This window comes from Coregonus lavaretus (genome assembly GCF_964263955.1).
Source record: "Coregonus lavaretus genome assembly, chromosome: 40".
Lineage (NCBI taxonomy): Eukaryota > Metazoa > Chordata > Actinopteri > Salmoniformes > Salmonidae > Coregonus > Coregonus lavaretus.
Genome location: NC_140027.1, coordinates 10,107,632 through 10,123,317, shown reverse-complemented (window position 1 = coordinate 10,123,317; position 15,686 = coordinate 10,107,632). Strand labels below are relative to the sequence as shown.

The window sequence follows — 15,686 nt, the reverse complement described above, 5'->3', positions numbered from 1 at the left end:
GCTCTGGCATACACTGTCAACTGTGGGACCTTATATAAACAGGTGTGTGCATTTCCGAATGATGTCCAATCAATTGTATTTACCACAGGTGGACTCCAATCAGAGCCCTGACATCAACTCCATCGAACACCTTTGCGGTGAATTAGAACGCAGACTGCGAGCCAGGCCTAATCGCCCAACATCAGTGCCCGACCTCACTAAAGCTCTTGTGGCTGAATGGAAGCAAGTCCCCGCAGCAATGTTCCAACATCTAGTGGAAAGCCTTCCCAGAAGAGTGGAGGCTGTTATAGCAGCAAAGGGGGGGGACCAACTCCATATTAATGTACTTGATTTTGGAATGAGATGTTCGACGAGCAGGTGTCCACATACTTTTGGTCATGTAGTGTTTGTTGATAAACAGTCTGGGGTCACCAGGGTCATCCAGGTCTTGTTAGTCTCTGGTTGTTGTGGCTGCAGAGTGAATGTGTCCAAATATGTATTGGGATCTGTTTGGTGTTAGGAGATGAAAAGGGTTGACCTAAAGACTCTTTCTCCTGTTCTCCCTCTCCTTCCATGTCTGTCGGTCTCCATTTGTGTCACTCCCCCTCTCTTATTATTCCCCTAATTGCTTTCTCGCCCTCCTCTCTGTCGATCTTTTTCTCTTCCACTCATTCCTTTCCTTCTCTTTTCTCTGCCTCTGCCCATTTTGGCCTCACTCTTTCTTATTTCTCTCTCTTGTTCTCTCTCTACCCACAGACAACACATAATTGACAGCTGTCTGATTTGGGACGCAGTGATTTGCAGCACTCCACCAGACTGAAACGCTAGCAGCACCCCCTCTCACGCACACACACACACACAGTCCATTCACACACTCCTCTCTCACCCACAGAGAGCTATTTTAAAAATACAGACGTGTCTGTTGGAAAGTTTTCAATGGGGTGTGGAGAGTAACCGCCGGTGATCCGTGTTTGTGTTAAATGTGCATTCGTATAATGGGAAGCACAGATTTTGGGTTGAGAGTTAGACCCCTGAATATGTTTTGACGAGACAAGCCTTCTAAAGGTTTTCACGAATCTGCTGTTGCGTGATTGAGCAAAATACTGACAAAGTAATCCTAATATTGTGTCACTGTGACTGGCTTTCACATACTTTTTTCGGAGGCTTAAACCATTAACATTGCATGACATTTTGTGTGGCATTTGATGCACTCTGAAACGATTAACGCCAGTTTAATATTGCATCAACTCCTTGACTCCGATGATCTTCAGTGTCATGTGTGATTCCTAAGCAGAGTGCGAATTACGCCCTGACAATTTTATCATGTGCCTAATAATAAGCACGGAATTTAAACTGTCAACATTGATTATCTTTTATTGTGGCATGAACACAACCAGTCATGATATTTTCATCTGATTTGTCAAACAAATCAATGAATAAAGTAGGCTACCTGTGCATGTTCGTCCACTCTAAAATAATTATAGCATACAAACTGTATACTCGCACCGTTTGATGAATGCAAATCTGTTACAAAACACCAAAAAGTGTGCCTAATGACATTCAGCGATTGCCATTGATTAGGCCTACATTAATTGATGCGTCTTGCTGACAAACTGAGCTTTTTTGTAGCCTGAAAAGTCGGGACACCTAAAATGGGGCTGAAACTGTCCTGGGGAAAACGGGATGGTCACCCTAACACACACAGTCAACTTACTAAACTAGGCTACAATGTGTATTACCAAGAACTTCAAATAGGCCTACCGGTAGCCAGTGTTAAAAAAATTTGTGCTTACAGATCGTGTGACATAAAACACTACCTTTCTTTCCTTACATGAATGACATTGATGACAGTGTTATTTGTCATTATTAAGCATTTAACAATTTAACTTAAACCTGTACGAATCATTGATCTTGGAGATCTCGGAAAATGTCCTGTATGTGTAACTATGCCTACGTAACATTTCATTATGTTTCACCATGAAAATAGTTCTCATGTGTACACAAATCCAAAATAACTTAGGCCTATGCCATTGCAAAATCTAATGCTTCTAACCGAAAGAGTTAACTATAGGCCTACTGTCATTAACGTATACTTGTTGGATGCGCATTGGTGTCCAGCTGTAGGCTAGTTGTCTAGTGAAATTGTCGACCATCAGCTGATCCAGGAAAGAAAAAAAATATTTATAGAAAATAATAAGGCTAAATTAATGGTCTACTACTTTAGGCACAGAGAACACCAGTAACAACGTGCACCTGAAAAACAAAGCAATGAGCGCTCTAAACAGCTGACTGACAACAGCAAGCAATGATAAATCAACTAATAATAATAATAATATGCCATTTAGCAGACGCTTTTATCCAAAGCGACTTACAGTCATGCATGCATACATTTTTTGTGTATGGGTGGTCCCGAGGATCGAACCCACTACCTTGGCGTTACAAGCGCCGTGCTCTACCAGCTGAGCTACAGAGGACCACTGATAGATCTAATGCATTGGAATAAAGGCATTCTTTTTTTTAAGGACGCATGGCAAACAAATGGCGAAAATGAGTAAGTCCAAAGGAAAATCTATGCGTAAAGGAGCTCAGCTGAGGCCGAAATTCAGCACTACTGAATGGACAGCGCCACCACATAGAAATAAATGGGTTAAACCGTGAAAGAGAGGTGGGGGTACTTGTTTCATTGGCGCTTTTATTTTCATATTTACCACTGTAAAACATACCACTACATTTTAAACAAGTATGAGAATGGTTAAATTAACATTATTTAGAGCCCACCCTAGAGTGTAAACAAACTGAAAAATACATATATTTCTGCCTGTTTAGGTTGCACCAGACAGATGTTTTCAGGGTTTGATTCTGAGCACGCAGAATCAAGCCCTCGGCATCAAACCCTGTATTGTAAGATGTTTATACGGGTTACTTATTGACTTAGAGACCGATCGCTCTAGTCTGTCTAAATAGAGGTGCTGCTGGCCGTGTACTTGAGGATTAAGCGGAAGCATCATGCTCTTGTTGAGGATGTTTCTCATAGACTTTGGTTGATCCCAGATTATCTCTTGTTAGACTTGGTAATGCTCCCAAAACACGCTCCCAAATGAAAGGGAGTGAGGAGGTGAATTGAGTGCAGACGCACACATGCAGACACGCATGCATGTACACACACACACGTATCCCCATTCACACAGGTCCAAATCGCGACCTCCGCTTGTCTACATTGTACATTTTGATCTCTATGAAAAATCCCTGTCCCTCCATACCTTTGTCCTATTCTTTCGCTGCAATCCACAGGAGGTCAAAAATATGCAGCCCCAGCATATGGCCCATAGAAGGTCCTATTTGAGGCTCTGAAAGCACCATCCTTTGCTTCCTTTGCGTCTTTCTTTTTAAACCTCAGGAACTTAAAGGGATGCCGTTCTTTTATTTTGTCCCCCCAGAATAAATTGAAAGGCCCTTCAATCCTGCTGTTCCCCCTCTAAAGACTCTTTCAGTCCCTCAGAAATTGAGGGGTTGCGACCGGGGTGGACCGGGGTTATTGTGGGCGACACAATCAGGTTGTATCTGCCGTCCCGATGAGCTGAATGTCACGGTGTCCCTTTTCTCTATACACATGCTAATGCCTCCCAATCAGTTGGGCAGTTGGAGACGTTGTCAAAAGGAAAAGGAGGATAGAGGATTATCAATTGGGGCGAAGCTGCAGGAGCTGCAATCAGTCATTCACTCTATTTTCTTTCTCTCTCTCTCGCTCTCTCTCTCGTACTGTATATTCACTATGGAAAAAACAGACAAGCAGCTGCCCTAATTGTGGGTCAAATCCTTACCAGTGGAGGTAATACAAATAATATTCTTAATGTGAATGAATCATGAAAAGGCTACCATATATTAATTGCATTTGACATGGTGTCACTACCTCGTCACAAAAGTTTACAATTTAAAAGATTGCATTGTTTATAGAATAATAATAACCTCCAGTAATGAAGGTAAATAATTAGAGCAGCAAATTTAAATTCCATGTGTTTGGGTAGGATGGCAGCTGTGTTGTCTACTTGTCTACTATCAGTGTCTCAGGTTGTTTGCATGTCTCCAAAAAATGTACGACCATGCGAAGTGTGTGTTTGCGTGTGTGGGACGGTTAAGTGCATATCCTCCCCCCACCCTTCTTCTAGCCTTTGCGAGGTGTGAGTCTTCCAAGTACTGTGTGTGTTTTTGGGCTCATTTCCATATGGAGTGTCAAAGAAATCATAATGTTCAGAACAAATTTACATACTTCAGAAATGTCAACTTTCTGGTTTTCCTATCCATCCCTCTTATCTGTAATAACTCATCTGTCGGGAACTGACTTGCTTCCAAGTAACTTGCATCCAGCTGCCATTTTCCAGTGACAAGACAAACCTTGTACTCTTGTGAAAATTCCTCTTGAATCAGTAGAACTACTAAATCAGTCCCTCTTCTACTGTAGTTACACAGTTGCCAAGTCTTGCTTCTCTTGCCAACTGGGAAGATGTTTTCCCCCGCCTCACTCCATTGTGTGTGTCGTTTGATCGTGAAAGGCTGTCAGTTGAGAGCGGATGCAGCAGGACAGCCTACATGTGTGGTTATGGAAATGAGGTGATTCCTTTGCCAAAGGAACATTGGGGACAGGAGTTGTGGGGTTGAGAGTTTCGGGGAGGGGGAGGATGTGGGCATTTGTTCAGGGAGGACACATCCCTCTCACGGGAGGGTGTGAGGGGAGTCTCGCTAGCTCTCTGTTCAGTGCTCCCTCTCTCCTGTCACCAGATGGTCGACATTTGGGGGTGGATGGATGTAGTTCTACTTAAAGGTGTTATTGTCCGACAACTAGGCCTAGCTATAGCCCGATATGGGATGACTGACTTGACTTCATTCAAGCGAAGCAGAGCGACTGGAATACAACCAAGCTACTGCTCGTTTTTTTTTTTCTTCTCCTTTTTCATCTTCACGGGAGTCTTCAGTTGCCGCCTCTCTCTCCCCCATTTTTCATTAGCATTGTAGCATGAATGATTCCTCCTCACTCCCACCCAATGGGGCTAATTTTATGTCAGCAGACAATGCAACAGGCGGCTGTCCTCAAATAGCTCTCTGGGAAAATCCCGGCAGTAAATAGGCTTGCAAAAAACAGCCCGCCCGTCTTGTCTTTCGCTCTCCCCCTCTGTCTCTGCTACCATTATCATGATCAATATAGAAATAAAAGTGAACACCAAGGCTGTGTGCATGTGGCTTGTTCTTATATATTATGTGCACACCCTCCTATGTGCCCAGAGGCAAAGTGTCTGCAACAAGTGGCAAGAGCCCAAAACCAGCCGTGTTATGAGTGGCAACCCAACTGATGTCATCAACCAAGGGCTGGCCCCCATTTTCTTTTGTGTTTCTTGTTATGCAGCAAATGGTTACCACCACACAGAAACATTTGGCCACAGGCCTGTGTATGCTGTAAAGTTCATATTTGTGTAGCAGCTGTACTGTTTGGTAAAGAGAGGTCCTACTACTGTTTTCCTCACCTTTGTTTTTAAGACCAGTGGTAAGATGCAGTGACACGGTAAACAGTCTTATCTCGATGTACCTGTCCTTTCCAAACAATGCCTGAGTAACCGGCAAGCCTTCAATCTGTATCTCCAGGCTCACCTGTTGTTGTCCATTTACTCAGTCTCATTCCAGACCATGTCCCCTTCACAAACAGGGCTGTTTCCTCCCAACCTGGTTCTGAGAGACCGCCGTATATGCTGGTCTTGTCTTCAAGCTCATCTTTTAAAAATTAAACTCTCAAAGGATTGATGCTGCCTTTCAGGTGATTTCATAGGTTTTTCCAACGAATTGCAAAAACAGAAGACATTTCATGAAGAGTGTAGTTTAATGCAAAGACCAGCTTACATAGTGGCCCTCCAGGACCGAGTTTGGGTTTAGTGTTTAGTGTGCTTAAGTTTGAAAAAGACACAGGAAATGCATGATTGAGCCTTTATAGATAGACACAGCAACAGTCTGCAGATGAAAGGTTTTGGGTCTTGGCCATCCCATCCTTGAGCTATATTTAGGAGACTCGTTTTAAGTTGTTTGGTAACGATACAGTCACATATCCCCGTCAGCTCCTTAGCCTCTAAGAGAGTGGCATGGTTGCATGCTGCAAGGCATATGGTAGGTATTACATTAAAAGTTAGAAATTAAAATAACTGAGCGTTAACACACTTAATTGCCCCCAAATTCTAAGGCTTCCTGTTAAGGGAAAGAAGGAGAAGAATGTGGGAGTATTTCCCAGCATGATAAGTCCAGATGGGGGAGTTGAACAAAATGTCAGACCCCCTAAAAGAAACAAACAAAAGTCAACTCTGTCCTAGTCCAGCATTTCCATCTCAGCTGGAGCTCCTTGCGTGGGCTCTAAGCGATCGAGCCTGGAGCGCCATGTTGCTAATCAAACAGGCCAACATACGGTTCCCATAAATCCCATAACTTGTTTAGAGATGTCATCAGTGCTTTATCTATGCAAACAAACCCCCTTATCTTTGTTCCATGTGGCAGCTTGCCTAGAGCTCAGCTGTGAAGGGTTGTGTTGGCCAGGGGTTAGTTCGCAGGGTGAAAAGGGCTTCTGGTGCGCTCTGGCCTTGATTTATTTGAACAGCTGATCCAAGTCAACTGGGCCAGTCAGCAGAGCCAGAGCATGGACATCCCACTTTCAATAAAACTCAATGAGAGCTTTATTGGCAGCCCCTCACGTTGACCACTTGGTTTGCCAAAAACTGCTGGAGACTGCTGACAGGCTGATTGAAAGTAATGATACAGTACTTTATACTCCAACATGCATACCTATACCATATACATTAGTATATGGAAGAGAAGACAATAAACGTACAACCTGAAATTACACCATTTCAACCAGCTTTCCTCAGTTTTGCCCACTGGGAGTAGTGATATGAAAAGGGGTTTTTCAGATTGTTGTATTCTTAGAAAGATATTTTACTTGAAAAAGTACTTCCTTGAATATACTGTCAGCTATCCCCTTCTTACTCCTCACCTCACTCATCCCAGACTATATGGGCCTCATTCAGTAACTGCTTGCCATTAAAAAGCTACTACATGTACACGCGTTATTTTTAAAAGTAAAAGCATCCATGTGAGGGGAGTCTACCTTTTGTATATCTCCAGTACCCAAAACCATTAGTTTGTGTGATTTTTATTTGGCTATTGGGGTAAAGGTATGTTTACTCTCTGCTACTGTGATATGTAAGTAGCCCGTGGCCCAACCTAATCTTAATCTCAAGTAGCCCAGGGTGGGTCCTGAGGGGTATACTGCAAAGCAGGATCAATGACTTAGCCAGCTAACTTTGATAAACAACCAGAAATAACTTGATTTTCTGGTTAATTAAGAAATCTAAACTTTTGTGTTTTTGTTTGTTGAGTCGATTAGACCATGCCCATTTTCAAGTTATTTCAAAATATTTAGGCAAGTTAGCTGGCTAACTCATTGATCCTGCTTTGTAGTATACCACTCTGGTCTGTTTATATAGTAAACAGAAAGACCAGCAGAAGAGGAACAACAATAACAAAACCAATGTTAATGTCCAGATGCACTATCCTCCCCACAACCCACCCATATGTGCCCCCCCCCCCCCGTAACCTCCCCAGGGGTCCGTCTTTCATTTAGCCCCTGCAGAGCCATCCCAGTATTTGCATTCACTTCCTTGATGTTCTGCATTTCCTCTCTTTTTGTTTATTTATGGCCTTGCTCCATACCTTAATTTGGCCCACCTACCACTACCACTGCCCCTCTTCACTAGCTACAGACCCACAACTAAACAGTCTTCTCGACGGACGGCCAACCCCCCAACCAGCCTGCCTTCTTGAGGGAGTAGTCATCTTAAAGTAAACACATACTGATTTGGCTCTGCTTCGGGAATCAAAATCAAACATACGCACGCATGTCGCGGTGGAGTGCATGGCGGAGGACCGCACTGGAATGTGTATGTGAACTGATCCCCGTCTGTACGCCCCTCACCCCACCCTACCTGCCTCCACTTGGAATAAATCCTTGTAGAAACTCCCCCTGGAATGGAAGGCATTAGAGCCTACAGCTGGGAGTATGCGTGGGCGCTTAGGCTAGTGCACCTAACAAGGCAAAGTAGTGGGAAGATGGATGGGGACCCCGCTAGCTTAGCTCTGTCTTATTGATGTGTGAGGGTATGCAAGTGCAAGGGTGGGTTGCCAGTTAACGGGATGCACCCATGTACGGTGTTGGAAGCTCGATGCCCTTGTTTTCTTGCCCCCTGTTTTGGATACGGGCCCAGTCAGCCGCTGGAGACACGTGAGCGCATTTTGATTCGAAGGCTTCAAGGCATATTGCTATTGCGGTCAATCCCTCTGCGTGAATCTGAATCTCAATTTATAGTCTCCACTCCCCCCCAAAAAAATACAAACAGTATGTTTTACTTTCTTTAATACTTTGTAATGGTAAAGGAAAAGCTCACATTGTTTCTCTCATTGAACCATTTTTGTCCAGCCCTTTTAAATTAAACAGCCAATCAAATAACTTATATATTTATTTTGAGTGGGTTATCTTTATTTAACATGAGGGCTGAATTCATAGAGAGGAGTGGCGTGAGACCTTAATAATAGGCTACACAGGCTGGTAGGTGCAGTACAGATGACATTGTTTGGTTGGAACATTTTATCTTTCTAAATTGGAACTCATTCTAATGGATGACATCCAAAAAGTGGATATGTAAAAGTAGAACAAAGGAATGATGGCGTTGTCTGTCTGTCTCTGGGGATTTTGGAACTGGACAGCGTCAGCTTCCACTGCTCACTGACCTCCTTTCTCTGTCATTGTTTTTGCCTCATCATACCTCAGTGGAGGTCCGTCTGTCTGCTTTTCCTAATCTGCACCCAATGTTCCCAAAGGACATCGCCACTTGCGCCAGTGAGCTCGTTCCCCTGGTTAATGAAGTCGGATGATAAAGAGACTGCATGAGCATTTCCAAAATGTCACTGAAGAACTGTAGTACTGCAAATAATAGCTTCATCGCATAAGAATATAGCTCAAGTACAATGTCCAGATCACACACAAATCTATAGTTCAATGTAACAGTATGTGAAATTGATTTGAGCCACACAGACAGACATAACAAGTACAAACCTCTGCTGCCAGCAATGAGTTAGGCCTGGCTCATTTCTAGATGCCACACACCATTAATCTCAAACTCTCCCAAATCACAGAATCCAATATCCAGTACTGCAATCCACTTCACTGTACCCCTGTCAGGGTACACGGAGTGTCCATTCTATAGCTTTCAACCAAAACAACACTACCCTGCCTCCCAGCCAAATGTTGCTCCCAGACCATGTCACTACCCTAACATTTGCGCTGTTCCCTCATTGATTACCGTTATGTTTGGGTGAGCGACCAGCTCTGTGTGCCCTGCTGGTTCGTGGAAACAACTGTAGCACACATCGGTTCTGTCATTAACCAGCAGTGGTGAGACTGTAGCCGACATTCAGGCTGACGTTTGATGGATGGTGTCATCTGTTCATTTGTGACAATTTGTCTGTTTAGTTTTTTCTTTCCCCCTTTTTAGATGGTCTTATTTTAAAGCCCATCTAGGGACTGACTGATGCTTGAATCCAATGTTTGTGCAACTCTTGATAATTACTATGTGTTTGTATTGCAATTGTGTCGGTCTCTCCATAACATAATGCTTTAATTTAGTGCTGTATGTACGTTTTTTTAATTTTTTACATTTGAGACATATTACAATCAAGCGTCCGATGCAGTGCACCATCATACTTTAGCTTGTCCTAACTCCAGCATCAGTCAGACCCTTGATTGCCAATAGGAAGTATACATACTGATATGTAAAGCAGTATGAAATTGTAGTTCTTAACCGAATCCACGTGATTCGACTTTGTAGATCAGATAACTGACTCAAGCCTTAGAACCAAAGTTGTCCTCTTTTGCAGAGGCAGGAACCTTTCAGAAGATTCATGACGAGTACTGAAGGGGAAAAAAGGATATGTCACAAGCTGTTTTCATCTCACGCTTTCATGATCTGTTTGCTCTCAAGCGGTCTGACATCAAGACCATGCATTTAATGAGGGCTCTTTTCTCATATTCCATCTCTTCCTCACTTTATTTGGGTGTTTTTAATAATGGAGTAGGGGCCTCCTCAGTGTGCTGTGTCCAATCATAGCACGGCTGCCTCTGTAGTAATTGCAAATAACCTTTACACCTTAATGTTATGAATGCTAAATGCTTGTTTTAAACAGCATCTGTTTTCTGTCTGGTCAAAGTATTGGGGTCTATCTAAAGATCATGGACTGCTTTTGAGCAGGGACTATGTAGGGAATAGGGTGCCATTTGGGCTGTATTCAGACTGGTATTTTCCAACATGATATGAAAATACCCCCAGTGTTAAATCTGTTGATGTTTACTATAGGAAATGGTGAATGAAGGATATTAAAATCAGGTATGGATATACACTACCGTTCAAAAGTTTGGGGTCACTTAGAAATGTCCTTGATTTCGAAAGAAAAGCAATTTTTTTGTCCATTAAAATAACATCAAATTGATCAGAAATACAGTGTAGACATTGTTAATGTTGTAAATGGCTATTGTAGCTGGAAACGGCTGATTTTTAATGGAATATCTACATAGGCGTACAGAGGCCCATTATCAGCAACCATCAGTCCTGTGTTCCAATGGCACGTTGTGTTTGCTAATCCAAGTTTATCATTTTAAAAGGCTAATTGATCATTAGAAAACTCTTTTGCAATTATGTTTGCACAGCTGAAAACTGTTGTGCTGATATAAAGAAGCAATAAAACGGGCCTTCTTGAGACTAGACCAATTGTGGATTCGATTACAGGCTCAAAATGGCCAGAAACAAATAACTTTCTTCTGAAACTCGTCAGCCTCTTCTTGTTCTGAGAAATTAAGGCTATTCCATGTGAGAAATAGCCAAGAAACTGAAGATCTCATACAACAATGTGTACTACTCCCTTCACAGAACAGCGCAAACTGGCTCTAACCAGAATAGAAAGAGGAGTGGGAGGCCCCGGTGCACAACTGAGCAAGAGGACAAATACATTAGTGTCTAGTTTGAGAAACAGACGCCTCACAGGTCCTCAACTGGCAGCTTCATTAAATTGTACCCGCAAAACACCAGTCTCAACATCAACAGTGAAGAGGCGACTCCGGGATGCTGACCTAGGAAGAGTTACAAAGAAAAAGCCGTATCTCAGACTGGCCAATAAAAAGAAAAGATTAAGATGGGCAAAAGATCACAGACACTGGACTTTTTCTTTCAAACTCTGCCTAGAGAGTCGCCCCTTCACTGTTGACGTTGAGATTGGTGTTTTGCAGGTACTATTTAATGAAGCTGCCTAATTAGTATCACTTTCAAATACATACAGTACTTATCAGGAAGGTTGAAATGTTGGTCACATGTTCACACATTTAATCACATTCCAAGATGACTAACCAAATACTGATTATGTTGGTAGTTTTATGCTGTTTTCTGAAATCCTGCCCTCCTCAATTTAGAAATGTAAATGACTCAAGTCGTATGCGCTCCAGCAGGTATATCTCACTGGTCATCCCCAAAGCCAACACCTCCTTTGGCCGCCATTCCTTCCAGTTCTCTGGTGCCAATGACTGGAACAAATTGCAAAAATCTCTGAAGCTGGAGATACTTATCTCCCTCACTAACTTTAAGCATCAGTTGTCAGAGCACCTTACCGATCACTGCACCTGTACACAGCCCATCTGAAATTAGCCCGCCCAACTACCTCATCCCTATATTGTTATTTATTTTGCTCATTTGTACTCCAGTATCTCTATTTGCACATTCCGGTGTTAATACTAATTGTAATTATTTTGCACTATAGCCTATTTATTGCCTTACCTCCATAACTTGCTACATTTGCACACACTGTATATATATTTTCTGTTGTATTTTTGACTTTATGTTTTGTTTACCCCATATGTAACTCTGTGTTGTTGTTTTTATCGCACTGCTTTGCTTTATCTTGGCCAGGTCGCAGTTGTAAATGAGAACTTGTTCTCAACTGGCTTACCTGGTTAAATAAAGGTGAAATAAAAAATAAAATAAAAAGTCCAGAGGCAGTGTGATAAATAGTTTACTTTGAGAGTGGTAGGATGATTCATATTACATTATTACTGCTCTAAGACCTAGAAGGCATTAATTGTGAGTTTAAGAAGAAAAGTGTTCACTCAATGCATGCCATGTTTGTTTATTTTTTTTTTCCGTAGGCTATGTGTCATGTTACATTAATACAGATCAGATAAATCTTTCTAATTCAACAAGGTTGTGTGACATTTACAGGCATGTAGCTTGCAGCACCTAGAGCCATGAAATAATTAATTTTGAATTATTGCAAATGAGCCTTTGAACTTGAAAAGGCCTTTTAATCTTTCAGCCACATCATTCCCAATGTGTTAAAAGCTGCCGAAAACCCCATCAAAGCAATACTGGTGGCTTTTGTTCTTATATTGGTGAATGGACATTGTTCGAAGGCCTTTGGTCAGATTGATTAAACCGAAATAGCTATGACGATTTGATTTTCATTATGTTTAGGCCTTTGCACAAATTGAAGGTGAAATGCAATTTTAAATCTGTTTTTATTTTGATGTTATAATTTAATAAAATAACCATGTTGTTATGTCTCACTTTAAAGATCTGAATCCACAAAGGATCACCATGTGGCTGTCATTGGCTTGATGTGGACCAGGAAAGGATCTTCACCTTCTATGCTGCACTGTCCTTCAGAGACCCAAGCAGATCTGTCAATCTAATCCCTTTCTATGGATTATGGACCTGGCGAAGTGAAACCCCAGATTTGGGTCTTTGGCTAATACTGCCTGATAGCAGTTTCCAGAACAAATGGCTTGTATTGAAAAGCAGTCATGAAATTTGGCACTGTAAGGTGCCTGTACACAGGATATGAATGTGCCTTGCCTCTGGACTGAGGACATAGCGAATCTTGGTGGAGTAGCTGGCGAGCCAAAGGGCTCCAAATATTTGATGCAGTCGGACAACCCGTTCAGCAAGAAACTCCAAGCGTTAAAGGGGTCCATGGGACCTCCAAACGCCAACGTGCAGGGAACGCCGGCCATGCCCAAGATGGGCGTCCGGGCGAGGGTGTCAGACTGGCCCCAGCGAAAAGACGGCTGGGAGTCACAGCCTCCGCCCCGCTATGACAGCCTGGTGCCGACCTTCCAGAATGGACCATCAAAACTTACCACAGAGGCCATCCTCCAAAATAGCCAGGAGTTGCTCAATGCCGAGTTCCCAGAGACCAGGTATCCGCTGTGCGACCTCCTGAGCCACTCCCCCATGAAGGGCTTCCCCGGGATCAAGAGGAGCAACAGCGAGGTCACCATTAGCGACATCTGCGCCGAGGACTTGGATCACACCACCATCAACCCCAACACTGGAGCCACCTTGCGCCGTGAGTATGGGAGCACGTCCTCTCTCGACAAGCAGGGTCTTTCCGGATCCAGCGAAGGCTTTGTGGGAAACCTGAGAGGCTACCATGTGGAGGACCGCTCAGACCAACCCAGTGCGCCTCCTCCACAGAGTTTCCCGGAGCTGCTGCGTCTCAACACCACCCTGTCACCCAGCCTACAGACGGCCGCCCAGATTGCGCGAGGCGACATTGTCTGCATCCCGGGCTACGACTATGTGGACAGCTCCCTGCTCTACAGCCGTGAGCGGGAGAGGTCCTTCATCCAACGCATGAAGGCGGAGAAGGCCGATACCTCCATCTTCCGGAGGCTGCGGAACGTGAAGAGCGAGGGCGAGTACCTGGACCAGGAGGACGGAGGGCGCTTCGGAAGGCCCCTGAGCTTCCAGAAGTGCTTCGCCCACTACGATGTGCAGAGCGTCCTCTTCAACATCAGCGAGGCGGTGGCCAACCGTGCCGACCTGGGTCGCAGGAAGAACACTACCACAGGGGCGTCGGCCGCCTCTCAGTGCCAGGCCCTGGCTTCTGGGTTGGGAGACAGTGCCACGCACATGCCCATCTGTGAGTCGCCCGAAGGCAGCTGCGAGGAGCTGGGCCACAAGGCCAGCATGGACACAGATGAGGGGGATGGGAAGAGCAATACCCTGGTGCTCAGCTGCCCGTACTTCCGTAACGAGACCGGTGGCGAGGGCGAGAGGAAAGTGGCCCTGAGCAAAGCCAGCAGCGCCAGCTATGGGAGCGGAGACTATGCTCCTAACTATGGGGGTGGAGGACAAGGCTACTCAGTGGAATCATCGCTCAGCACCCGGTGCACCAATGCAGGAGTGTCGGTGCTCGAGGTGCCAAGGGAGAGCCAGGCCTTCCACAGGGACATGTACAAGCGCTACATAATCGAACACATCGACCAGGGGGCCTACTACTACCACAAGTACTTTTACAATAAAGGTAAGAGAGGCATTGACTACCTACCTAATACTAAATTGTTTCCTTACTATAAAGTACTCTAGCAACTTAAAGAGAGCGACAGTTTTTCATGTTCATTTGCCATGTGCTTTGTTGTTTACAAATGGACAATGTTAGCAGACACCATTGAATCTGGTCATGTGTAGCTAAATGTGAGCATTGCTGAAAATCTATGACCTGCTCATTGAATTATGAAATAATTTACATAAGTATTCAGACCCTTTACTCAGTACTTTGTTGAAGCACTTTTTGGCAGCGATTACATCATCGAGTCCTTGGCACACCTGTATTTGGGGAGTTACTCCCATTATTCCCTGCAGATCATCTCAAGCTCTCTCAGGTTGGATGGGGAGCGTTGCTGCACAGCTATTTTCAGGTCTCTCCAGAGATGTTCGATCGGGTTCAAGTCTGGGCTCTGGCTGGGCCACTCAAGGACATTCAGAGACTTGTCCCAAAGCCACTCCTGCGTTGTCTTGGCTGTGTGCTTAGGGTCGTTGTCCTGTTTGAAGGGGAACCTTCGCCCCAGTCTGAGGTCTTGAGTGCTCTGGAGCAGGTTTTCATCAAGGATCTCTCTATACTTTGCTCCGTTCATCTTTCCCTCGATCCTGTCTAGTCTCGCATTCCCTGCCGCTGAAAAACATCCCCACAGAATGATGGCCACCACCATGCTTCACCGTAGGGATGGTTCCAGGTTTCCTCCAGACGTGACGCTTGGCATTCAGGCCAAATAGTTCAATCTTGGTTTTATCAGAACAGAGAATCTTCTTTCTCATGGTCTTGAGAGTCCTTTAGGTGCCTTTTTGGTAAACTCCAAGCGGGCTGTTATGTGCCTTTTACTGAGGAGTGGCTTCCGTCTGGCCACTCTCCCATAAAGGCCTGATTTGGTGAGTGCTGCAGAGATGGTTGTCCTTCTGGAAGGTTCTTCCCTCTCCACAGAGCAACTCTGGAGCTCTGTCAAAGTGACCAGCGGGATCTAGGTCACCTCCCTGACCAAGGCCCTTCTCCCCCGATTGCTCAGTTTGGCCAGGCGGCCAGCTCTTGGAAGAGTCTTGGTGGTTCCAAACTTCTTCCATTTAAGAATGATGGAGGCCACTGTGTTCTTGGGGACCTTCAATGCTGCAGAAATGCTTTGGTACCCTTCCCCAGATCTGTGCCTCGACACAATCCTGTCTCGGAGCTCTATGGACAATTCTTTCGACCTCATGGCTTGGTTTTTGCTCTGACATGCACTGTCAACTGTGGGACCTTTATATAGACAG

The 15,686-nt window shown here is 44.3% G+C and overlaps 1 protein-coding gene across 5 annotated transcripts in view; it reads left to right on the top strand.

Annotated features, from left to right (window-relative positions):
• Positions 1-15,686, top strand: part of LOC311113727 (signal-induced proliferation-associated 1-like protein 2) — a 97,266-nt gene that overhangs the window by 22,730 nt on the left and 58,850 nt on the right. For all 5 annotated transcript variants that reach the window (XM_084157039.1, XM_084157037.1, XM_084157038.1 and 2 more), the window contains exon 2: positions 12,676-14,409. In XM_084157039.1, coding sequence (XP_084013165.1) covers positions 12,942-14,409 — 1,468 coding nt within the window. In that variant the 5' untranslated portion in view covers positions 12,676-12,941. The remainder of the gene's footprint in view (positions 1-12,675; positions 14,410-15,686) is intronic.